At 46.7% G+C, this 25,817-nt stretch overlaps 1 protein-coding gene across 2 annotated transcripts in view; it reads right to left on the bottom strand.

The window, feature by feature from the left end:
* Positions 1–25,817, bottom strand: part of Vps13d (vacuolar protein sorting 13D) — a 129,355-nt gene that overhangs the window by 5,748 nt on the left and 97,790 nt on the right. Inside the window, exons 63-76 of one of the 2 annotated variants that reach the window (XM_077676610.1) lie at positions 25,012–25,156; positions 23,082–23,254; positions 18,887–19,083; positions 17,242–17,398; positions 16,643–16,745; positions 15,705–15,999; positions 12,989–13,167; positions 12,816–12,926; positions 8,098–8,394; positions 5,144–5,274; positions 3,885–4,063; positions 2,394–2,467; positions 2,099–2,266; positions 351–557 (exon numbers count right to left, since the gene is read on the bottom strand). In XM_077676610.1, the coding sequence (XP_077532736.1) occupies positions 351–557; positions 2,099–2,266; positions 2,394–2,467; positions 3,885–4,063; positions 5,144–5,274; positions 8,098–8,394; positions 12,816–12,926; positions 12,989–13,167; positions 15,705–15,999; positions 16,643–16,745; positions 17,242–17,398; positions 18,887–19,083; positions 23,082–23,254; positions 25,012–25,156 (2,416 nt within the window). The remainder of the gene's footprint in view (positions 1–350; positions 558–2,098; positions 2,267–2,393; positions 2,468–3,884; positions 4,064–5,143; positions 5,275–8,097; positions 8,395–12,815; positions 12,927–12,988; positions 13,168–15,704; positions 16,000–16,642; positions 16,746–17,241; positions 17,399–18,886; positions 19,084–23,081; positions 23,255–25,011; positions 25,157–25,817) is intronic. The other variant, XM_077676611.1, reaches the window with a different exon arrangement.

Genomic DNA, 25,817 nt, shown 5'->3' with positions numbered 1-25,817 from the left:
GCACACACTTTCTCTGCCCTCCGTGAAGCAGCATTTACAAAAATATTCAACCAGTGTTGCCCAGCCTGAACAGAAGCCCACTGACTGCCTTTTCTCAACCACAGTGTGTTCTCCAATGTTATACATTTGTTTCCACCCCTGCACCTATCACAAGAATGCCTCCCAAACCGGGGCACGTGACCTACTTGTTTCTCCGTCTTATTATGATTCCCAGATGAATTTAGATGAAAGAAAACTAAATAAAAGTTGGGGGAAAGCCCGCAGCAGCAAGATATCACAGGCATTCCAATTCAAAACAAATGAACAGGAGCTCCGACACCCGAAAAAAAATTTGCGGGGTGAGCACCCACCTGGACGCCCTCGTTGACGACCCCGTGGTAGGAGTGCCTGGCGACGCTGGTCAGGCCCCCGACCACCCCGCTGCCCAGCCGCCGCAGGCCCGTCACTAGGTGGCCCTCGCTTGAGTGCTCGGGGCCGGCACCGCTCCGGCTGCGCTGCTCCACCTGCCCTGGGGGGTGGGCCACCGTGGTCAGGCTCTCCGACAGGGAGCCCGCCATCTGCAACAAGAGGGGGTGGTCAGCCGACAATCTTCCCAGAGGAACCGTAGCACTACAACCTCCAGCCCTTGATGACCACACCGCATGGCGGATTTCGCCAGGAAATTTGTTAGAGGGGCCCTGAACTGTTGGTACCTAACAAGGGTGGCAGTTTTTCATCAAAGCTTTGTTTATTCTTTCCAGCATTCATTCGGGTGTCACGGGTATTGCAGGCGACAAAGAAGCGGTCCGAAACCACTTGAAGGGTGCCTGGCAGCCCACATACGAAGGCATCTTCCTTTCTTTTGAGCGACGTCTCTCTCACTTCTGTCTACCATGACCCTCCTGCAGGGGCTAACAACGGGAAGCGGCTGGCTGCCCCGATATTAACATTTCCCGTTGTATGAATCCTTCTCACTGTGCTTGTGTGTAGAAATTCCCCTGACATTAGTTTTTTTATGAGTTATTGGCAGGGTTAACTTATCATGTGCCCTAATTCTCCTAACTGAGCTCAGGTTTAGTGTTTCCCCAACTGCTGTTTTCTGAGGAGTCAATTGCAGAAAATAACTCAGCCCGCTGCCGCTCTCATGTTAACGATCTATGTTATTTAAATGCTTCAATCTGCATGCACATGCATCAGATTTTCCGGCAGATAGCACAATGTATTTTTGCGTGTTATTGCAACTGGATGGGCCACGTGTACCAAGTAGGGAAAGGATCACTTCTTTCTCTACGCAAGTAGGGAAAGGATCACTTCTTTCTCTACGCAGCTCAAGAAAGCTTCCAGAAATCACTGACCGATTTTAACATTTGTTTTTGCTGTGTACGACCAAACTAGCTTGCACCGTGAAAGACAAAGTTTTTGAGTTGTGTGCCACCAAACTTGCTTACATCATAAGTGATTTGAGTATCATTTTCCTATAGGTTGTATTCACTGGCAAGGCACACATGCAGGCAACCATGTGAGTGCGCCGTCACTGGTTACATCGGGCTCTGTGGGACAGCAGTACTTGTCCGTGCTGAACGTTCCAAACTCTACCCCACCCAACGCAAAGTAATGCCTCGACTCCAATGTGAGTGTGATTAATAACATCGTTGAGAATCGGGTTGAAATGGAGCAGACGACGCACGCCGGTGTTTTTTCCTGTGGCACGCAGGCGCAGTGGCACAAGCTGCCCCATGTTTCGGGGCGCTTTGGCCATGTCTGCGTCCATTTCCAGTGTTGCCAAGCAAAGAAATTGACAGCTAAACTTTTCAGTGAATACCACCTACAAGGATGGGCACATTTATTGTTCGAAAAAGTGCATAAGGTGCAAAATTTCTGCGATTGTGTATACCTAGGCTTGCACCCTGCCAGTTAAAACAGTTCAAGTGCCCGTAAAAATTGAGTAAGGACGTCACACAGCACTTGAGAGCTATTTATTCTTTGTTAACACACTACCCACAAAGCACTTGCTATGCTTGAAATCACTACAAGGTCATTAACTGTCACTTACGAAAGTTGCAGTGATAACTGAAATAACCGAGAAGAAGGGAGAGAACCTGAAGTGACTGACACAGACCTTGACTGTGGAGTTGGACAGGCCGTGGGTGACCCCCTTGATGAGGTAGGTGATGTTGCCATCCTTGAGGGACTCGGACCAACCAGTGCAGACGTCGTTGAAGAGTCCCACAGGGTCACCCAGGAAGTCCACAGCCCCCAGAATCTTGGCCGCATGGCTCTGGAACTCCTAAGCAGGAAACATGCCGCAGGGCAGTCATTCCGAAGAACTACACCATGCTAACAAACTAGCTCAAGTGGTATCTGCAGGGCGTGCGAGGATATTTTACAATACACTGAGGAAAATGATTACGCACCCCTTTGTAGTGCTCGATCACATTGTTGACCAGGAACTCGAGTGACTCAAAGGGATGGGACTTGACAAAGGAGTCTGAAAAGGGTACAGAAGAGCAGCGGAATGTTAGGGAGCTTAACCTTGCACCATCGAAGAGCTTGAGTAAGGTGTAACAAGAGATTCCAGCCCAATAACAGAGCAGCAGTGTTTTCCATTACGAAAACAAAGCGCCACTGGTCTCCTATTATGGAACATTTCCCGTGCTCATATAAAATTTTTGTGAAGCAAGCTTTAGCCAAAGACAATTAAATACACAGAGCAAAAGGCAAATTTACTAAGATGCTTCACAAGTAATTACCCTGTGTGGAAAGCCAGCTTTTATGCATCACATACCCCAAGTGTGCTCCATCAAAGCATCAAGAACTTATATTTTTATAACCAACTAATATGACTGACTTTGTGAGTCTGCGTTCTGCCAGTTTGTTGGCACTGGGTATTTTGTCATACGTTAATATAAACCCGCGCAACATAGAGGGCCCCATGCTCTCGCCGGCTCACTTAATATGGAGAATCGCAGCGCTAGACTGCTACACAAGTAAGGAGCACCTTACCAGCAATTCTTTTTAAACATTAGTGCTGTAAGGTTCACGAAGCCCGCACCGAAACAAAGCTACTGGCCCTAAAGCTAATGTACTCTTTTAAGGGAAACAGAGGTCCAAATACAAGTTGCTCTAGATTGATACATTATGTCACCGAGAACACAAATATACTGCTCTTACGTGTAGCTTTTTTTAAAATAAGGTAGAAAATAGCAAAAACAGCGGTACCGCTGCCACTGGCTATACCACACAAATTGCACCGGAAAACTTATTAAATCATCTGGCGTGTGCAATGTGTTTCCTGGCTGCCACTAGATGGTGCTACTCGTCCATACTTAGGGCGGCGGTAGCGCTTTTCAAGGAAGTATGCAAGCTACGCATGAGCAGTTGGCACTTTGCCAACATTCACTTGGCCTCAAAAAGGCAATATGTTTTTCTTCAACAAAGCATCCCATGAAGGAACATTTTGCTTAGCCGTCTAAAGCTGCAAAGTACGAGGGAGCTCGGGAAAGCATGACTGATTTTGGCAGAAACTGACCAAACCGCTTGGTACGTGATAGCGTTGTATTCAGTTGCTTCTACACTACTACACATCACCTCTGCCTCGCTTACAACTGGTTTACCGAGATGCAACTGTGATGCGAACAGTGGTTGCAGTCGCTGTTTGCGTCAAGGTAAACCATAAGTAAGCGAGGCAGCGGTCTGGCCTGGTTGATGCAAACAGTGGCTGCAGTCACTGTTTGCATCATGTTTGATTAGCGATTTCTCAGCAATTAAGGCATCTTTCGTCGCCGAATCAACACGAAAATGGCTATGGGAAGGTCAGGCTTTCACTTGAAACCAACTTGCTGGTTGCCTTCAGTGTCCCTCTAAAGGTGTCTCCTCGGCACGCAGTGTGGTGCCCAACAACGCACCCAGCTCGACGACGACGTCCTCGAAGCGCATGAGGCTCCATCCGGCCTTCTTCTTGATGCTGTCCAGCTCCGGGGGCCGGTGGCTCAGGGTGAGCACGCTCAGCTTCACCTGGTCCAGCCGCAGCTTCAGCGTGTTGAAGTACAAGCGGCGCGCATTGGCCGACGCCGCTGCATGGGCCCTAACGGGAAGGGAAGGAGTTTTCCGCTCTCAAAGCTGCACGTGTTGTGCAGAGGCACAATCAATGTCAAAATCTGCATTACGCTACCAGCAATGTCAGTTTTTTTCAGATATGAAACCCTTTCAACGCAATGCATTGTAAACATGCACGATTGCAGACTGAGCACACAGGTAGGCATCTATTGGACGATGCGGGAGGAGCAAGTCCCCACTTACTGCCACAAGTGAGATGGAAAACACTATCTAGGCTAATGCAGGAGCTAATTCATTACACTGATTTTGTCGAAAAAAGTTTCAAAAAGATCAAGACGTGACTACTCTAAACAAACTCAGGCAAAAAAAAATCCAGACGTCAACGAGTAAGTGAATAAAATGGACAGTCACAATCACCGTCTCCCCTTAACCGTGTAATTTGCACTAGCGAGATAACTCATGAAACCACCCACGCGCACCCCCGGCTACTTTCGAGTATACTCTTGTTGCTTTTTAAACTCGCTCCCTGCCACTCCCGAGACAACTCATGCGAAAAAAAATTGCATTCATGTCCCGCCATCTATGGAGAGGTCACCTGAACACATTGAACTTGTATATTAAATTTTAGACAACAGATGGAGCTCACGTTTTTACATCCGCGAACCAACTTCTACTGAACCAACATAAAAAATATATATATATACCCGGCAGCGGGTGAGGAGCAGTCAGAAAAAAAAACCGGCACTGAAAGAGTTAATATACATGAACAAATGAATAAATATGCAATCATTCAACCATGATTAGTGCATTGCAACCCTTGCACCACTACCGAAGAAATAATACTGAGTGAGGTGCAGAGATGTAACAGATTGATTGATTGATTGATTATAGGATTTAACACGCCAACACTACACAAGCGATGAGGTGTGCCGTAGTGGAGGGCTTTGGATGAATTTTGACCACCTGGCGATCTTTAATGTGCGCCGAAATCTCTAACACACCGGCGTTTTTCTTTTTGCTTCCATCAGAAGAGCGCCCGCCTTGGCCGGGAATCAAACCCTTGTTCTTGAGCAGAGACGTAATAGAAATAAATGAAAGGCAAACGTACCTTTGCAACTGGTTGTCAATGATGATTTCGTCGCTAAAATCAGTAAATTGGTGGTGAACGAGTTGAAGAACTTTCAGCATCAACAGCTCCTCCAAGGCAACTGTAAGGTTCTTCACGTGCATAATGAAATGCTGGAATAAACAAAACAGAAATGGAAGCAAAATGGCTATCAGCATTCTGTTGAAAGAGCACTGAGTTATCAAAGGCCCCAACTACCTGAATGACTTGACCAAAAAGGTACACGACAGACGCATGACAATAACTGTGCAAGCCGCTGGCTATCGCGATTATTTTATGTGCAGTGGTTACAGTACCTGCAGATGAGGCTGAATGCAAGAATATGGAAAGTGGGCTTTTTTTCTTTCTATCGGTGCAACAGATACACAACCACAAAAAAGTAACAAGTAACATAGGCCCACTGCAGCAGATGTTCATTTTCTACATTAACACAGTGAGAAGACTGAAGGTACTCAGCTGAAAATTCACACCTTAATTAAAAAAAAAAAAAGAGTTTAAATGGTGTACTTACAAATTTTCTAGTGCTGCAATTCTGGTCGACTACAACACACAATAATGTATTATCCAAAATATTTGAAAATCAAAAAAGAAAAACGAATATACGCACATGCCTACCATAAAATAAACTCTTCTCATCAAAAGTTGCGCACGATTTGTGCAGCTATTACTTTCAACACATCTGCTGCCACATTTTGTTTTGTCAGGATGAAGCAGGGAACCTCACTTGGCACAGTTTGGTGCAACAGTGGGAGCACTGCACCACCACACTGTCTATTGACAAGTTTAACTGGAAATGGTTTGTCAGTGTGAAACAAAACCAGGCCAGTCATTGTCCTAATCCAGTGGACTAGTGCCTTCAACAATGTTATAAACGGACTGGGAGGGAAGGATAGAAATATGCGCTCTTTAACTCTTTCGTTACCACGCCTATTCAAATCGATCACCGGTGATCGATGATTTATATTGCCTATTTCGACATGTTGTAGTCATTTCTCGTGCACCTAATGCGGTCAGTGGTTAGTCTAAGCAGTGCCCTTTTAGAATCCATTTAAATTTTCCCGCTCCGGCGACATGGAGATTTTTGACGGCGTTTTTTATGAGCTGAGGTGCGTGTGTTTTTGAGGAAGGGGGCGTGGCTGCTGCCCTTGAGAAAAAAGCATGCAGATCATCGCTAGGCTGCATTACCATAATATTTTTTTTTTGTCAAAAGGCTCCCGGCAAGTCAAATACCAAATAATGCGGTCAGCTGTGCAGTCCGACAGCGTTGAGAGGTGATAATTACTTGAAAATAGCCCCAGCTATTCACTAATGATCTTTGGTTCGGAGAAAGGGCAGCTTTATTCTCCCAAGGCTTATTTCTGATGGTCCCCCGCATATCTAGCAAGTGTGCCTGCCATTTTCAACCAGTTTCCAGAAGTTTCGGTTTCATTTTTGCATTGCGAAATTCATATTTGGTGCTACTACGCAGTTACCCAACTACAAGCTCATTTGCCATGGTGCCTCCGTTGCCCGCTACTGCTCCTCAAACAAGCATGCCGCTCGCGCTTCCACTTTATCTACGCCTTGCTTCTGCGATAAGAGCTTCCGCTGAAAGTCAAACGATAACACCAAGTCGTCGGGTGTCAGTTCAGACGAGGAGAACGCTTCCAATCGGCCTTGAACACCGCCAGCTATTCACCGGCCAGTTTCGGTTTCATACGAGGGTATTTCCGGAGGTCTAATGTCGCTTCTTAGTAGTACTGTCTATTCTGACAGTCTCCAACAGCCTTGTATTTGTTTCTCTTCGAAATTGTTAGGTGGCGCTGCAATGTAGTAGGCTCGGAGTGCTGAACTCGTTTCACAGCCCGATGGCGGCTTGGTGGTGAAAGCTTGCTGGGCACGATTATAGCGCATTGTACCTTATTCCTGCAAGCAAGGCTACCATAGTGAGTCAGAACATGATGATAAACCGCAAATGAAAGTTCTGACTGATAAGTGATCATCAGAATGTCAACAAACATCCACCAAAGAGTTTGGTTCTCAACTCCAAGCAGATTTTTTCACATCGCTTGCTTGCCTTCAATATTGTGCCGGTCATAATCATCGACAAGGTGTTTTTACATCACGTGGAGGCTAATTTGGGCCTTTAATAATGTCAAACCACCAGATTTCTTCTAGAGAACAATCCAAAATAGCAAAATATGAAATAGTGGTTGGGCTTCACCACATGGCACGGGCACCACGCGGGCTAACATTTTCTTTTATATCTCACAAATGTACTGCGCAACTCAATTTTTTTTCTAGGACGGGTTTTTGAAATGTCTACCTACAAAATGTATATTCTCAATTTTTTCTACTACTGGTGGTTTATTGTACACAACTTACGTTTTCTTATTTTCTTCGACGCATGAGAAATTTCGAATTCGATAATTTTTTTCGCAATCATTATTTAGGAAAACATTATTAAAACTGGTGTCGTTGGAAAGCGCGTGGAATAATCTGCATTTTATGTCACTGCAATATGTGCCTAACCAATATGTACAACGCAAAAAAATGTTTTGTTAGACCCTTAAAAATTGGCCAATTTCCCGTGGTAACGAAAGAGTTAAGCGGGGAAATTCAAAATATGCATACATAAAAGGGAGTTACAAACTTTACAGCAAAACTTTGAGCGTTCCGCTGTGCGTGAGAAAGTTACGGCATGCACAGATGCTGTCAGCTGAGCAGCCTAACAACCACTCCATTTTTTTTTGCAGTGTTCAAAATGTGTTTTGGGGCCCTTTAACCCTTTAACTCCCCAGTCATTCTCTTCTGTGATGAAAGCCCACCTGAAAGATGACATCTTGACGGCGAGAGTTCAAAATAAGGATAACCTAACGACCACTCCATTTCTTTCACCGTATTCCCAACGAGTTTCGGGGCCCCCTTAAGTGACCCTCCCCTCCCCCACCTGTTACCTGGAAGATGACGACGTCGGTGTCCCGCTGGGGTAGGCGCTCGGCCGTGACGACAATGGCCGGCAGGTGTCGCTGGCGGTCCCGCTCGTGCAGGGGCGTCACGTACAGGGCGACAGGGCGCTCGGCCCCGTGCAGCTGGTTGTCCACTTGGACGTTTTCCACGCTGGCGTCCAGGATCTGGGACGAGGGGCTCTGCTGGAAATTGACCCGGATGTTCTGCAGCACCGCGTACACCAGCTCCTCGCCCAGGTGGTTGATCACCGACACACCCAGGCCGCCCACCAGGTGCACGTTCAGCTGGCCAGGAGGGAAGGAGACAGGGCACCATTAGGGGGGGTGGAGACTCGCGCTCCACCCCCCACGCTTTCTCAAGGCAGCAGCTTCCGTTCCTCTCTCACTGGGCAGCAGTCCCTGCCCTTTAGCAGCAGTTCTATGCGGCAGTAGTTTCAGTTAGGTTTTGAAAACGAGTAACCGGCTGTGTACTTGTCTACGAGCCGTCGCTCTTGTCCCTGTCTTGTTTGCTTCACACTTCTCCGTGATGGGTCCACCCTCGACAGCCAATGTGTGGTGAACGAGGCAACGATCAGCCTAGATTTGCTGTGCGTTAGCGTGTAAAGACAGGGCCTCACATTGTCCCTAGTATTTACAAGGTTCAGAGGAACACTGTGGCTCTCACAACTTTCACTTCATTTCCTTCCATTCTGTTCAAAGGGCCCTGAAACACGTTTTTAACAAAGTAAACAAACTCACATAAAAGAGGTTGCGTGCTGCCAGATATCTCAGCCAAATTGCTTTTTTTACCCTTACAAACAGCAGAAAGCTCACAAGTATGCTGCGAAGTTTGCCACCACATTTTTGAGTTATATTTTGTGTTGATGCCCTCCCGGGTCCCTAGGGTATGAAAATAAATAAAATAAATAAATATTTCCGATCCCTGCCATGGTTTGCAGCCTTTGCGCATTGTCATCCCTTTTATGCACAGCAAAGTACAGGTTAAGAGAAGCACCAAAGAGATGCACAACTTGTGGCTCCCTCCCCCACTTGGCTTCCTTAGTGCTAAAGAAAGTGCTGAAGACAGTAGTGCTGAAGGTTGTTACGGGGCAACAACCCTGGTTTCCTATCTAGTTGCATCTGGTAACTAACTCGGCACAAGTAAGGCCTTGTTCACTTAGGCTGCCTGCATATGTCAAAAAGAAAACTTCAAGGCCAAGCAACTTTGCACTCTATGGCCACAATGCGACGAATTTCTTTGCAGCCATAGGTTTTCTATATCAAAGACTGGTAAGTAAGCTACCTCTGTCACTGAAAAGAAAAATCTACAACCAGTGCATACTACCGGTGATCAGAGCTACTTGATGTAGGAGTTGCGAAACTCCCCATAGGTCCCATGCATCAGAAGTGGCCCTACGATTGGTCCACTGTTTTGGATCTTCCCGTACAGTGGCACCATCTCTTAGTGACAAAACAAACTATACAACGTCGTTCGCCGCTCGACGACCTGGGCAAAAAATGGTATTTGGGTGCTTGCGTAAATTTGTAGCGCCGAAGAAGCCCAATGTGCTCAGCCTCGCAAATGTTTTACACGCATTCAAACCAAGAGAAGTAAAAAAAAAAAAAAAAATGCGGCCGTGTGGTCAGCGAGATGAGTTATCGCCTGTACATTGTTGTCTGCTGCGCATCATCTGCGGTCTTTCAGCGGCAAAAAAAAAGTTAAAAATTCGCTTCCACGGCTTTATGCAAGCTTGAAAGGATTATTTAGAGCCGCTTGATCAGCTACTGGAATATTTGTGGCATAGAGTGTAAGAGCGACAACTGCAAATTTAGTACTTCAGGTCGGACCTGTGTTGTGCCGGAGGGGCCGCACAAGTGCCAATCGGTCGAGAAAGCTGCGCAGATGCAGAAACAATCGCAACAAAAAACCGTAGTAAAGGAAGCAATAAATAACTTAGGAAAGTACAAAAATAAAGAATTATGCACATTTAAAACAAAATTTAACGTTAAATAGTCAATTTGAATATTAGTTCGTTTTTTTTAGATAGTGCGCGCGGTGGCTGCGGTGGCGCTACCGTATGCACGATCCAAAGCAGGGGGGGTCCAGGTGTGGGCCGTTTTTTGAGGCGGAGCTTCGCAACTGCCTACATCGAAGAGCTCTGGCCGGTGATGCCGTACGGAGCTGAAACTTGGCACCTTACTAAACAGCTAGAAAGTAAACTTAGGTCGGCTCAACCGGGCCATGGAACGTTAGGAGTAACACTAAGGGACAGGAAACGAGCTACCTGGATCGGAGAACAAACTAGAGTAGAAGATATCTTAGTTCAAATAAAAAAAATAAATGTACTTGGGCTGGCCATGTAGTGAGACGAACCAACAACCGGTGGACAATAGGGTAACAGAGTGGATACCAAGAGATGGGTCTGGAAGAAGGGGAAGGACACCAACACCGATGAAGGGATGAAATAAAGAAATTCAGGAGTAAACTGTGGACTCGAGCAGCGCATAACAGGAGCGGTTGGAGGTCAATGGGAGAGGCCTTTGTCCTGCTTTGGACCTGAGTAGGCTGCTAATGATTATGATGATGATCAAAGACTGGCCGTGCACTCTGGCATTCCCAACGCAACTATGATTCTAACAGCAATCCCAGGCATCTCACACGCCAGCGCGAAGACTTCTCCCTGAAAGTTAAAAGAGGTGGTTCCTGGCCTTTTCCCCCGTCCTTCACTTAAAGGAGCCATGCAGACAAAATGCGAGTTTGGTTCAGTCGAAATATTGCCTTGTTAGAATAACACTAACGCCACCTTTAATGCAAACACCCCTAAAATAAGCTAAATAATTAGGAAAATAAAGAATGGCCATGCAACCCACTAGCTTATTTACCCCACCAGAACCTACGACGTATTATGGGCAATTGTGCTTATTGGTTGCATCCAGCAAAATCCAATGCAAATTACCAGAGGTTATAAGCTTGCCGAACGAGCTATTTGCGCTTAAATTTAATGCATATTCTTTTTATAGTAGTAAGAATGGCGGGATAAACAATGAAAGTTATGAACACACACCTAACCATAGAAGCACCAGTGCGTACTGAACACACTATGCTGGTTCTAGCGGCATTGTGACTGGCGCATTGAGCTTACACTGGCCAACTGGCATAACCGACACTGTCTTCTGTGACTCTGTTTGTCGAGCATACCCACTGTTTCCCGAAACATGTACTATCAACCATAATAAACGTTATCCAGAAACAAACCCAGTCAAGAGTAAAGCAAAGATGGACAACAGTCCCGAGTGGTTTGGTGGCGCCATCTAGGAGTACTGACAGCAGACAAGGTATTCCGTCGTTTGCTGCATCCCTAGTCCGCATGCTTACGTTCGCTTCAGCACTTGTCCTGGATACATCATCACAGACGTCAGGAAACACAATTCAGCACGAGAATCAAAATTCTGGCTTAAATTGTTTACTTCATAAAGCATCGTTTGGTGCTGAAGAAGTGCTGGGGTCACTACAGTCGAATCCCGCTACAACGAAATTGACGGGACGTGCGAAAAATTTCGTTGAAGCGAAAATTCGTTGAGGCGAAATCTGCCGCAACACACCACGGAAAGGCCAGAAAAATAGCCCCGTATGCTTCCGCATCATTGGCAGCATAATACAATGTTTAGAAAAAGGAGTGACGCGCAATAACGTCATGTTTATTCGGATAACGAACATACCAATGGTTATCTGTTCTTTCACTGCACCCAAAGAACGCGTTACGGAGGGGGGTGAAGATATGCAGGCGCAAAACGTATTGCTGTACAACAAGGCGTGTCCACCGAGCTGATTACTTGCAGATAGCTGCTAGGCCGTCGGAAGCCCCCCTCTCACTTGTAGCAGGAGCAGTGCCGTTATCTTATCATCTGACACGGCGCGGCAGCTACTAAACCTTGGCAGGTTAGACGCGCGCGCTTGCATTTAACACAACTGCGCGCTCATGACTAAGATAGGATGACTTGGCTTCAAGACCAAACACGCAAACATGATTTTTGCTCTTGGCTATTAAGAATGGTAGAAGGAAAACGGCAAGGACAGCTGCTCACAACGCATACATGACGGCGCCGCGCCAGCAGCGGAGCACATTTGTGCGATTTCAACTGGATACGGATTGGCTGTAGCTCCGGCTTGGCGAACCGGGCCTGCACCTCATGTAAAGACCAGAGTAACTCTGGTAAAGACGGCCAGCCACATCGTTATCACCATCAAACAATGGCGTCCGCCTATGAGGTTTTTTTTTTTTTTTTTTTTTTTTTTTTTTGTGGCGGTGTGGCCGCACCGCGCATGTTTTCGGTGAAACTAAGCGTCCTGAATGTATAAAAAGTTACAGATAGCTGGCGCTATGCTTATTTTATTGTAAAATAATTGTTCAAACCCAGCCCAAATCATCGAAAATTTCGTTGAAGCAAAAGCAAGCCTGACAAATGGTTCGTTGTGGTGAGGACTTTGTTGCATGGACTTCTATGGCTGGCTGACGGGGAATTGGAAATATTTCGTTGAAGCGGAAATTTCGTTGAAGCGGCGTTCGTTGTAGCGGGGTTCGACTGTATAAAACTCCAAATCTTTCGAATAAAACGAACTTGTATTTTGTCTGCATGGCCCCTCTAAGCACCACGGGAAATACTGACACATTGTGAAGGGAAGAGCACGAGAGTCACGGGGGACTGGTGCTGACGTGAAAACTCACCTCAAGGTCCATGCCAAACCTCCCTTCGACCTGTGGCGGCTGTGGTTCCTCCGCGCCTTTATCGGCAAGAAGTCGGAGGTCGAGGCTTGGAGCGCTCGTGGAAAGCTTTTGCTGCATGAAACAAAGGGCCAGGTTGGCAACTGCCGCGTCTTCTATCGAACCCGTCTGCGCACCTTTTGCACAAAGTCCGAGACGCAGAGCATGATGGTGGGGCCCTTGGGGACGACCCGCACGGAGAGCACCCCCGATCCTCCCCGCATCTTCTGGTTCACCACTGCCTGCTCCACGGGAACGCCATTGTCCATGCAGGCAAAGCTCACAGGCTGCGGGGGGCCCAGCACCACATCGTTCCCTGAAAGTGCAACGTGCAACTGTCATTTTACCACCCTCTTCAGGAAATGGCACGACTGATTCGAGCCGGTCGTCACCAAGTGCCGATTCGAAGCCGCCACTGCCCATCATTCTCATGTTGGCAGACAACTGCAGCACCACAGTTGTATTTAGGATTGCCTAAACCCATTAAAAACTTTAAAAATAGTCACAACAAAAAAACTTCACAAACAAAACTTACAAGCACACACACGCACACACTATAACTTGGGAATGCGTCCTAACCTCTGAAATCTGGACCGGCGTCATACAAAGATGGTTTCTGCATCCTCGCCCCAAAATTTTTGAAGGCACTTGAGAGTTACACTTCTGCATCGGACTTCATTAGGCGCAGTGAAGTGACCTGGCAGAGTTTGATTAAGGGGAGACGTGGGTCTTGAAATGAACTTTTTTATTAATTGGTCTGTGATAATGAAAATCACTGTGCATATGTGTTTTGTCTTCCTCATTTCAAATATGTAATTAGTTTTCAAGTGGTATAATTATTTTCTGAGTTATAAAGAAAACACTGGAGCCTAATTAAGTAATTTCTTACGGGCCTTTAAGGAACTTTTATTCAACTTTTTTTAAAAATAAATGGTATGGATGTGTAGCTTAAGACCTGCCATGCACGCTGAAGCTATTTATATTCCTGTAAAGCTGGTTGATTGGATAAAATTAGTCTAATTATGCCAAGTACAGTTTTCAGAAAACTTAATGAGCTCATATTATTACTCATAACATTTATTTGGGGAAAAATGAGCCAATTAAAATAGCATCAGCATGCAGTTCATTTGATCCCGAATTTAACGGTATAACACTTGTAGAAATCCTTTGAAAAAAACTATCTCAAAACCCCTGTAAGGCTAGGCACATATGCAAAAAAAGGGAAGCCGAGAAAATCGCAGTTTAAGTTTTACTACAAGTGACAGTTTTATCTATTGAGCATATGAAAAAAAGAAAGGTTCTAGAATGTAGCTCGCTTTTCGCTCAACACGAGCATACCAAGTTTGCTGAAGTCAGTTGATGGGAAAATTATGAAATCCTCTGTCTACAGATGGCACTTGGCAGAAAAACTGAACAAAAGCAAAGCCAGAACGTTGCTTCAATTTTTATACTGTTGGCAGCGCGCTGTCACTCTTTGGCGACTAGGGCTGAGGTGCCGATCGTGCACCACAGTTGTAAATGTTTATTTTGTTATGTTACTGCTTCATTTGTAGCAATCAAATCGGATTTGCATCGCGTGAAATGAGTTGCAGCGAAGGGGCTGGTAACGGAATGCCCGCCACTGTTCTGTAACGTGCATGCGCTTGGCTAGGTGGGATAACCACGTTTTCGGTTTAATCTACTCGTATATCACGTCACCAACGCAGATTGTGCACAGTGCGAACATTTATAATTCTCAAATCGCTCATCTATATGGTAAACTGCCGACGAGGAAGCGCGCGCCGGAGTGCGGGCCGACCCGCCGCGGCATCGTTGATAACAGAATGAACACACTTCCCTTGCGACGTCTGCATGCGGCATCCTCCACTTTATCATTTCTTTTCTTTCTATTTGCTGCTGATCGAAAGATAGACGCACCTTAGTGCCCCCGCAGGCGTAATCATATCGCTACGCTATCGTCTCGGCAGCCCGCGCGGGCGCTAAGCCTACCACCGTCTCGGCGCCGTTCTCGCGATAAGTCGTCGTCACACGAGCAGAAAATCATATTTCAGGCGCTTTTAATAATGCATGTTCTTCCTTTCGGTTATCGATAGACATATTTACTTTATTTTTACGCCATGCGGGGCTTTTGCCGGTCCTCGCATAGACGAACACATGAGCCGTTGCACTGTGATGAGAGTGCCGAGCAGACGATCCACGGCGCCCAGCCAATGAGGTTGCGCCCTGCGGTCACGTGCAGTCAGTAGCCAATTACGCGGCGCATTCCGTCTCTTTTCTACCCCGGTTTTACTCGCAACCAACGGACGAAACGGAGTGGTTCTGGCGGGGAATTGAAAACGAAAAGATGCGCTTTCGAATGAGACCAAGATGGACGCCGTGGCGCATGTAGAACCCGAGGGGCGAGTCGTCGAAAAAATCCTATTTTCGCGTCGAATCTTGGCCGATTTTAGCGGTCGTCGGTGCTATAAATTGATATTATGGCTCAAATACGTACTCCTGGGTCTGGATATTTTGCTAACAGGTAGAAAAATAGCTCTACTTTCCGAAAATGGCGATTTCTAAAAATCGATTTTTTGGCCAAATTTCGGGATTCCAAGACCCGCGTCTCCCCTTAAGGCTGCCCCTCTCAGCAGATTTCGTACCGGCCTTCAATTGCATCTAGAGGAATTGACAGCTGGGCAACTTGGTAAAGGTTTATCATAGATGGTTTATCACACATACACAGGGCAGGATACACCGATGCACAAGATGTACAGGACAGGCTCCCTGTTCTGTCCCTCTTAGTTTCCTTGCTGTTGCTGTTACGTTAGCAAGTGCTTCACCCACAACGTACAATGACCCCCATTCCCTCACCTCTGCGAAGACCCGCGAAGCCGTCCCTGGGCTGGACGAACATGCCGGGCAGCTGGCAGGCGAGGCGTCCGTCGGAGCGGAACTGCCACGTCTGGGTGAGGCGGCGGCGGCCGTCGGGCTTGCGCAGCATCAGCTCCGTGTACTTCTTGGGCTCGGGCCCCAGGCCGGCAATGTCCAGCACCAGCATGCGGCCGGGCTCCGCGCTGGGCCGGGGCTCGCGCGGCGTGCTCGAGCCCTCGTGCTGCAGCATGCCCGTCGAGGTCATGCGCCACAGCTGCGACCGCTTGCCCAGCTCCTGCAGGGAGGGAAGAGAACGGCACCGCTTCAGGACAGTTTCACAGCCCACTAATGAGCAACAGAGGGGAGTGCTGATGTGAAATTCGGGCTACGGCACATGCGTTGGTGATTAGCTAAAATTTTAAAATTCAAATTTTGAGGTCTTAACACGTCGAAGCTACACCTGGGCTACGAGGCGCACTGTAGGGGAGGGCTACAGATTAATTTTGACCATCTGGCGATCTTTGACCGTGTGCTGAAACCTTGAGGCGAAGGCGTTTTCACTTTTCTGAAAAAAAAAAAAAGCCACCGCAGCCACTATCAAACCCACATCCTTGAGCTTGGCAGCACAATGCCTCAACCACCGAGCCACTGTGGCAGGTAATTATCTAAAATATCGAAACTAGAAGTTTAGGAGAGACGTTATCGCATTAAAAATGTTTGCTGGTACTGGGCCTTTACAGCTCATTCTAAATAAATAGAAGGATGTCACTCTAATATTTATGATAAAGCTTGCCTTTTTGTTGCCCATAGGGTGGGTAATGCGCATGCACCGATAGTGATACAGAAGGGAAAAAGAGAAATTCCATTAAAAGATCAAGCTAGCGGCAGAGAAAAGAGGTGCTATCACAATGCAATGCTGCTAAGACAAGCTTCCCTACCTTCTTGTTGATGACGACACGGGAGCCCTGAGGAACATCGAGCACCAGTTCTTGGCACCTCACATCTTTTGAGCCAGGCTGAGCTTTCACCATGGCCCTGGGCCTGCAGCGGAAGAGGACAGCCGCGAAACGTGACTCACAAGCGGTATGCCACAGCCTCTATTCTTAGCCAAACACTAAATAATGCAACAACAGTCATAATAGCCTTCCTAATAATCTATCCGTGCCAACTATACACAATTATATTAAAAAAGAAGTCCACCTCTAAATGAACTAGAGATACGCAGGCTGACTGAAGTGAGAATGAGTCAAGTTGACTTCACTGCAACCGACATTTTTGACTTGGGCATCTGTGATTTTTCATGTACCGAGCACATCAGGCATGGTGGTGCCGCCTCCACAGGGAAAATCAACCAGTTCAAAAAGCAAAGTTGTTCTTCGTATTCTACCCAACATTTTGCCTCACACGCGAGCACATTTCTCGCACGCACATCTTTGTCCCACGTAAATCCCTTGACCTTCTCATCAGGATAGGAGTGAAAATGTGCAGGAATGGGAAACTGGGTGGCATCGCGCTAGAGAAGCACAATGCCACTCACTCCAGGAAGGTGCCCGAGAAGGCGATGTAGAAGAAGTTCTCATAGTAGAGCTTCTTGCCCGGCCGGAAGATGGTCATGTCGTACGTCTCACTCATTCCCCCAGGGGCGGTCACAGTGATGTAGGGAGGCAACGTCGGCTCGTCCCAGGCATACGGAACTGCAGGGACATTTGGGGGCAAATAACGGAGCGTAAGCATCAGCACATCTTACAAAAAGCTGTTCTTGAGGTGAAAATTTTTAAGAAGTGTCATCTAATGAACCTGAAGCCTGCTGTTTTCAATGGGTTCTGCCATTGAATGAACTTTACAGACACTAAAAAAATGTCTTAGCAGCAGTCATGGAGTTTTTACATTAATACTGTGAAAAATGCATATAGCCATCACGTAACCACACACACACAAAAAACATGTACCGTATAATGCGGAATATAGGTCGAGATTTTTTTACAGAAAAATTAGCCGAAAAGTCACCCCTCGACCTATATTGCAGTCACTGGCAGTTGTCATCTGGCGACCGGGCAGCCCATCGAGCCCATCCAAACCCCAAAGGCACCATCGCCACCACCATCAATCGGACTCGACGCCATCTTTGTTTTGTTGCTTCTCTCGCTGTCAGCGAATGTGTGCGTGCTATTTTCTTCTTGCTCAAAATGTGTTTAGGCACTTGGTGCCAGTTTACAGCAGCATTTAAAAGAAAAGTTGGGGGTTTTCCAAGGCCAATGACATGTCCGCCTTGCGCCAGTTCGGTATCACCAAAAGAAGTGTTGCTAGCGGCGTTAGCTGAAGGGGCAGCTCTCGGTATGCAACGCTCGGAAGTCCTAATTTCATGGGCGCTGCTCTGTGCACCTGTGCTGCTGTACAAAGGGGCAAGTTTTGTCTGCTAGTGTGGTGCGATGTCCCTACGAATGGATACCCCAAGATGTTTGCTGACTGCCTGCACAGACTGGCTGTCGCTCCGGTCTGCACACGAGTGTTCCATGCTTTGCGCTCGCTTCACGATGACATGGTCTTGCGAGTGTTTAAGAAGTGCTGCATAAGCAATTCCCTGGACTGCACCAAAGACGACCTGCTGTGTGGGCGACAGCGAGCCAGAAGCAGTCGTCCGACGATACTTCAGACAGTTTTAAATGAGTAATCTGAGACGAAACAAGTTATAGTCCCAATAAAACAATGGTTGGTACCTAATTTTTTTTTTTTTTTGCATTTTTCGGCTACAAGGTAAGGGGGTCGACCTATATTCCGCCTCGACCTATATTCCGCATTATACGGTATGTTCCCTAGTGAACATACCTTTCCATAAACTGCTTTTATACCATTTCTTTCAACTCATCACATTTTTGTGTGATAACACGTCGTATCGACAGATATTTTTGCTTAAATAAAATATGTATGCTTCAAGTGCCAGAATTTCATTGCATCAAAACGTTAGCACGCGGTCACTATTATTTTGCATTCACTGCGACGTGACTATACTAGCCAGGAATCCCGCCACAACTCTGCAGTTGCAACAGACACCAGTTGCTGGCTTCACATGGCAAGAGCTGCCGCCTCATGAAACAAAGGATCAAGCCCGAAGCCTGTGCTTAAACTAGCAGTAAGATTATTCCGCAGCAGCTTTTGGAACAAAAATCGCAAAGCTCCCCCACCTGACGTGTGTGCCCTGACAGTGGCCCTGAGCATGTCGTTGGCCACGCTCGTCTGGTGGAAGGTGACCGAGACTTCGGACTGGTTGTCGATGCGCAGTGGCGGAGGGATCTTGGCGCAGTCCATGAAGATGATGAAGAAGGTCGCGCCCTTCAGGATCACCTCCACCCGAAGGAAGTGCGACCTGCCCAGGTCGTCCCTGGTTGAGAAAGAATACGGAAGTGATAAGCACAAAATGAAGTTAAAAGAAGATTTCAAGAAAGCTAAGCCAGACCATCTTTGACTCGAAGTCTGCATGATATGAAAGCCAGGCTCACAGTTACTTTATTTAAACTTTGATTTGCACTGTTTGCTCTTTGGGCAGTGCAAATAAAAAAACAAGCAGCAACTTGATGCTGCATTCTAATCTTGACATTTCTTACGAGGAAAGCCAAAAAAAAGAGGTATTATGAGTAATAGAGGAACAATGAAAGCTTACTTCCAGAAGACGGCACATAGTGGCAAAACAACACACTGGTTTGAGATTCCACAGCAACAATTCTGTGCATAACAACCAAGCAATGAAGTACAGTCTACGCCCGTTACAACGGACCCTCTGAATCCGGAAAAAAACGTCCGCTGTAGCCGAAGTATGCAGTATCCGACGGGGGGGGGCTATGAGCTCTACAGTGAGTACTTTGACCGATATTGCATGCATAGTATATACACTTTGTTCTTTCTACACGCCTGCAGCACCTCTGCACAGTGTTCGCGCGAGGGCAAAGAATCGCGTAAACACCGTTTCCAAAACTTAGCACCGGCACTTCGAAAAGGCCTAGCGCATGTGGTCAAGCGTGTAAAGACGCAAGATAAGCTGAGCAAATAACGCAAGAATATAACTAGGCGCAATTATAAACCAGCTATAAAACATCAGTCGTGCCCATCAGCATTAGCTAGGCTCTTTTAAATCCCCTCACGACGAGGCAGGATTTCCCGAAACCGTTCGTCAAACAAATCGGATCGCTGCCTGACGTTCCCTCAAGGCAGATTCCACATTTTTAGCGATTTTATTCTGGTCATTGAAACAGATGTAATGAAATAATCTGATGACGGTCAGCTGTAAAATCGAAAGTTAGACCAGTTGGACTGCGCACGGTTACCGGCAGATTGCACAAAATGGATGGGGAACAACCCCTACTTGAGGCATTTCTTACCTTTTTCACCGAACGGAACGGGAATGATGCATGCGTGGGAATAATAAAAGCCGAACTTCACTGAACCCGAGTTTTTTATTACATAAAAAAACTGACGAGGGCAGACTCGCCTCCGAGTGCACCACTCCGAGTGTACCAGTATTCGATTGCCCTGTTTTCAATCTCACCGGAGTCGCGTTTATCAGCAGCGGCCTTGTTCTTGATGGTACAGCGGACACTGTGCTTAGAAAGGCCTGTACTTCTGGCTATGTCAGCCTGTTTTCTCTCGTGTTCAACAGCGTTAATGACGCTTAAGGGGGGACGTGGGGATCGGAGTGAACTTTTTTGTTTTTTGGCGTAGAGTGATGAAATTCGGCAAGCACATTGGAAAGCACTCCAAATGGTGAAATTTAAAATTCCATGATGATACCTGCAGTAGTTCTTGTGTTACAGAGGTTTACATGTTGCCCGCTCGTGGAAAGCCTAGCAAGGTATTGACACATGCTAGGAAGTTCTGAATACTTCTCAATTATAGTCAAAAGAACACTACAGGGCAAGACAGTCTTCAATTTTTTTTTACGCCCTTCATTTTTTTTAGAGAAAAGAATAATTTCACTTGTAACCTATAGGACATAATTGACCTAGCCATAAATTCCACATTAAAAAATAACGAGGCCCTAAAATGAAAATCCAAGACTGTCTCGCCCTGCAGAACTCTTCAAGGATCGAAATAAAACAGACAGGGTCAAAATCTGCCCAGTGATTGCCATGCTATCCTTTCCACGAGCAACGAAGAACTCGTAAAATGCACTTTTGAGAAAACGGCTCTTAAAGTTTACGATGATGTCACAATTTTCAAACTGCACCAGCAGCATAGTCCTTGCTGTCGTTGCTTGGGGACAACCTCGCATACCTTTGCCCTTTGATTTGGTGCATCTGGGATGCCTTCCTGGCTCATTGGAGGTTTCTATGTGTAGGCCTTTAGATGGCAGAAGCACCAGTTTTACGCAGAGTGTACCAAAAAGTTTACTATGGGCTACTAGGGTACCTATATTTTACTTCATGTATGCCTAATGCATAGCTGTCTCCAAAATGAAGAGTAAGGCATGGTTTTTTTTTTATTAATGTGCCAGCAGACTTTTAGCTTATTTCTGGGTGTCATAACCTTGATGAAGCTACAGCTTAGTACATGAGGCTATTCAGTGTCAAAAATTATATCAGGGCATCACACGCATAAGATGAGCTATTTGAAGACAGAATATACATTCGTTTTACATAATTACAACATTAATATTATAAGAATACCATGCTCTTCTTCAGGCGAAAAAAGCATTGCAAAATGGACATTATAATTGCAAACATTGCAAAAATAGAAAAAATAGTGACATTAAATTTTTTTTAAACGCTGTAACATTACGGCATCTTCTCTAATTAATTTAATACTGAAAATATAATTTTGTAATCCCAGACTTCGTTGTACGAACTAGTTTAGAGCCACGGAAAAAGTTTCTCAAATAAGCTGGGTGACGGTTCATTGCACCCCCCCCCCCCCCCCCCCCTTCCCTACAATCCCCGACGCGCACGTTCACCACGATCGTAATTTAGGTAACCTTACTATGTTTAGCAACTTTACTTTTGCCATTAAATTACACTTTGCGTACATCAATTATTACTACTCGCGCGCAATAGCAACCGATCCCGCTATCGGCCGCTGCCCGAACACGTCGCGCCAATGCAGCGCGCGCCGCAACTTCTGGCGAGCCGGTCATTCCATTCCTGAAGCTCGCGAGCTCGCTGTGAAACACAGCAATAACTAAGCGTTTTATAACACGGCAATGCGTCCAAAAGTTCACTTCACGAACACCAATTGTACACGGACGCACCGAGTTTCCCACTCCAGGACGCACCACGGCGATGTCGCGGGAACGTTTTCGATGCGTCTTTCGAGCCGCGCACTTCCCTATCTGGCGCACGATCTCAAGCATTATCGCCGCGATAACGATAGCGTCACTGCACGGAATCGCAAAGCATGAAACCACTGAACGCGAACCGAGCCGACCGCGAAACAGAGGAAAACATTAGCGACACGGAGTGCGTGCGAACTGCGCGTCAGCCGAATCGCCCGGCGGCCATCTTGTTGTGGCCATGGCGGCACCCAATCCGGAGAGCCGTCTTAGCTAACGCGGCCGGAGAGCCAATCGCGTGTTAGATTTTATCGGTTGCTTCGTTTCACCCGTGGTTTCACCGTCTCTCATTTTCCGCCGTTTGTGCGTTTGTGAGTGAGCGACAATGAAAGCAGCGACAGGAAATCGGAAGTTGAAGACTCTGCCGATCTAACGCGACCAACATGGCGGCGCCCGGTGCCGTCGTTCCGGAGATACAGCGCTGCGAAAATTGCCGTTTTTTTCGTCATTTTGCGGAAATAATTTGTCACCTCAGCTGACGTAAATATTTTTCTTTGGCACTTCGCGATCGTTTTCGACGGGGAAACTTTGTAGACGCATAGAATATAAAACGTGCTATCCGAAAATGTGACTTCCGAAAAAACGATTTTTTCGTCACTTTTCGCCATCTGATCCCCGCGTCCCCCCTTAATTTATCCGACAGTGAAATCAGCTACCCTGCCGCTCATGCCGCTGGTCGCACAAAAAAAAAAAGCCACTGGCTTGGCTTGGCTGCGCCAACGACCCGGCTGCCAGCAATGTTGCCAGACATAATAGTTTTCTTGCCAAAATAAACGAAAAAGCACACCGGGCGCCGGCCCCGCGGAAGTCCGCTATAAACGTTCAGTCGAAACAATTTTCGCCTAAAATTTAGTCTGTTGTAGCCGATAGTCTGCTCTAGCCGGGTCCGTTGTGAGCGGAGTGGACTCCATTTAAAATGCATGGGTACCAGACAAGCCAACAGAAATGGTCTGTTGTAACCGAAAGTCCGTTGTTGCCGGATCCGCTGTAACGAGCGTAGACTGTACTCTGTTCGAAATGTGTACGACACCCCCGCACCCAGAAGAGAAAAGACACCGTGCCTCATGTGTATGTGGAAGGAGTTGAGCTCGTCAATCTTGAAGCCGCCCGACCACTGGCAGCCCGCAATGTCCACCAGGCGCACACACAGCAGGTTGTCCAGGTCCACCCGTGGCCAGTGAAAGGGCAGGCTCGACTTTGGCTTGGCCAGGGAGATGTGATGCCTGTACTGCTGCTGCGGGCAGGGCACATAGTACAACCAGTGACTCACACGGGACCAACAAAAAGGCCGTCAAGCTGAAACACTCTTTCTTATCTCTCAGCTGTATCTTCGCGATTTTTTCTTTACCGCAGATGAATGTCTTTCACTCACGTGCAATGCAACAAACACACTGATGATTTGAAGTCAAAGTTCACATTCAACTGGAAAATGCACCATGCACTCTAGGGGCGCCAATACGTTCTCTTCACACTATACATCTGTCTACAAAAATGTAAAAGCCTTCTGTACCTGAAGTGTCATCCTTTATACAACAAGTAGTACAGTCGAACCCCACGATAACGAAGTCCCACGAATACAAAATTCCTGCGGCAACAAAATAGTTTTTGATCCCCGGTGAACGTCCACAGATGCCCATGTATTTCCCACCTTGCGGCAACGAAATGTTTTTGGAAAGTGATCCCACGTTAACGAAATTCGGTGCAAGTCCTGTCGGCATTTTACCTGCCCATTTGAGGCTAACAGTGTCCAAAATGTGCTCAAATGCATTTTTTCGGATCTGTAGGGCGTAAATTTTTGCCGCAGCCCGCTGAGCATGCTTGCATGGCTGCCACCATATTTGTTAACAAAAAAGACCGTGCAGCAGGCGGCCGTGGAGGCAGCCTGGTGGCAACACCACCAGGGGGTGACACATGGTGACTCACAGCGCAGCTTTGGCTTGAGCTAGGCTAGCCTGCTACCGCTGAACAGCGCACGTACGTTTGTTGTGTGAGCGGTGATCGACAAGTTTGCTCTCACTAAGATGCCTCTGCCAGCCCAAAAGTGGAAGATTTTATCGCTATAAGATAAGGCAGCCATCATTGCACAAGTCAGTGGCCCAAGTGGAGGAAGGGAAGATAGCACCGACAGGCTTGGAACCGCATGCAACTTGCTCTACAATTTTGAAAAGCAAGGGCTACACTGTTTAATGGCACATGCGTGCAAAAACAAAACAGTCACGGCTGTGGCCTTTCTGGAGGTCAACAAAACGGTGCTCACTTATTTTGTGAACAGCATCGGAACGAGGTTCCACTGTCTGGCAAAGTTCAACAGCAAAAGCTGGATTTCGCTTGCATGCTCGGTGCCAAGGGCCAAGGAGAAAAACGTGCAGAGAAGGCGAACCCGCGGGATGTTCTGGATGCGTTTGACACGACACCGTCGTTCTTAGGTGCGCACGACGACTACCAATGAACTACTTCTTGTAGTGTGAGAGCTGTGCTGTGAAGTTGCTCCAAGGTAAGGCTTGCAAAGTAATATGACCGACTTTCAAAAATAAATTTTCGGTTTGTGGCTGATTTTTCTGTTGTTTATGTTCCATTCTCGCACAACGAAATTCCCGCAAAAGCAAAATTTTTGGCTTTCCCCAGCGGTTTCGTTATTGCGGAGTTTGACTGCACGAAGGTTTTAACACAGCTGCAGGACAACGTTCATTATGTGAAGAATGTGAAGCAGGCATTGTCATGAAAATGCTAGAGTTCGTCATAAACCAAGAAGAAGAAGAAGAAGAAGGGGAGGAGGAGGAGGAGGAGGAGGAGGAGGAGGAGGAGGAGGAGGAGGAGGAGGAAGAATGATGATGGTTGGATGTTAATGGCGTAAGGACAACTGGGGCAAAGAGCGCCAAAACAATGGTTATATATGAGAGGTGAAACTGTAAACACTAAGATAAGTCAGCAAGGAGGAGGAGGAGGAGGAGAAGAAGACAATAACAACACTGCAATTTTTGAACGCCTCACCAGTTCTTTGGTGGCAAACCTCTGGGCAATTTGAACAACTGCACTGCTCTGGTTGTCAATGAGGAACCTGGGTGACAGCACAACGTGGCTGGTGCCCGTGTATCTCCCAAGTCCCGGCCGAATCTCCACACCAATGGTGTACACCCTGCAATGGGGAGGGCCAAATTAAAGCTCACAAAAGCGATAGCACCAATCTACATTTTTTTCTTCACTGGATTAGGACGCTATGTTCGTAGTTTGATCAACCACGCCTTCCCAACAAGTCAGGGTCACACTGCTTTAGTTGAGAACTACTTACAAACTTCTCAAAACATTGCCTCTCATGTAGCGTTAAGGATGCCAACGTTTTTTGAGAAACAACATACCATAGTTTTGGGAAACTGGATTTATTAAATTCCTGCTGAATAACACCATGCAAGGGTTGCCTTGGAGTTACCATGCAAGGACAGTGTTTTTCCTGGCGCTATTAATGACTGAACTTATGAGGACCAATGATAAGACACAGAATTGTCATTGAGGCACTTCTTCATTCCTAGTTTCCCGTTTTAGTACATGTAAGCTACGTTTCTAACATAGCCATGAAGTACTGCCGGTGTAATTCATAAGTACTTTTCGCCTTCACATATGCCACGCTTGTATCGTGAGCTGGAAAGCACACAACCACGGTGAAGAAGCCCAGTTTGTCTTTATGAGAGAATCGGTAACAACACCGAATGAGGGTAAGGTAAGGAGCAAGTGCAGGATGCGCATACATTTGTACCAACTTATAAACCCCACCATTGCCAAAACTAAGGACAAAAAATGAG

Source organism: Haemaphysalis longicornis, unplaced genomic scaffold (genome assembly GCF_048455015.1).
Source record: "Haemaphysalis longicornis isolate Haplotype H1 unplaced genomic scaffold, Haemaphysalis longicornis Haplotype H1 scaffold_7, whole genome shotgun sequence".
In the NCBI taxonomy this organism is placed as follows: Eukaryota; Metazoa; Arthropoda; class Arachnida; order Ixodida; family Ixodidae; genus Haemaphysalis; species Haemaphysalis longicornis.
The sequence above is the reverse complement of the archived record's forward strand: the minus strand, read 5'-3'. Positions and strand labels throughout refer to the sequence as shown.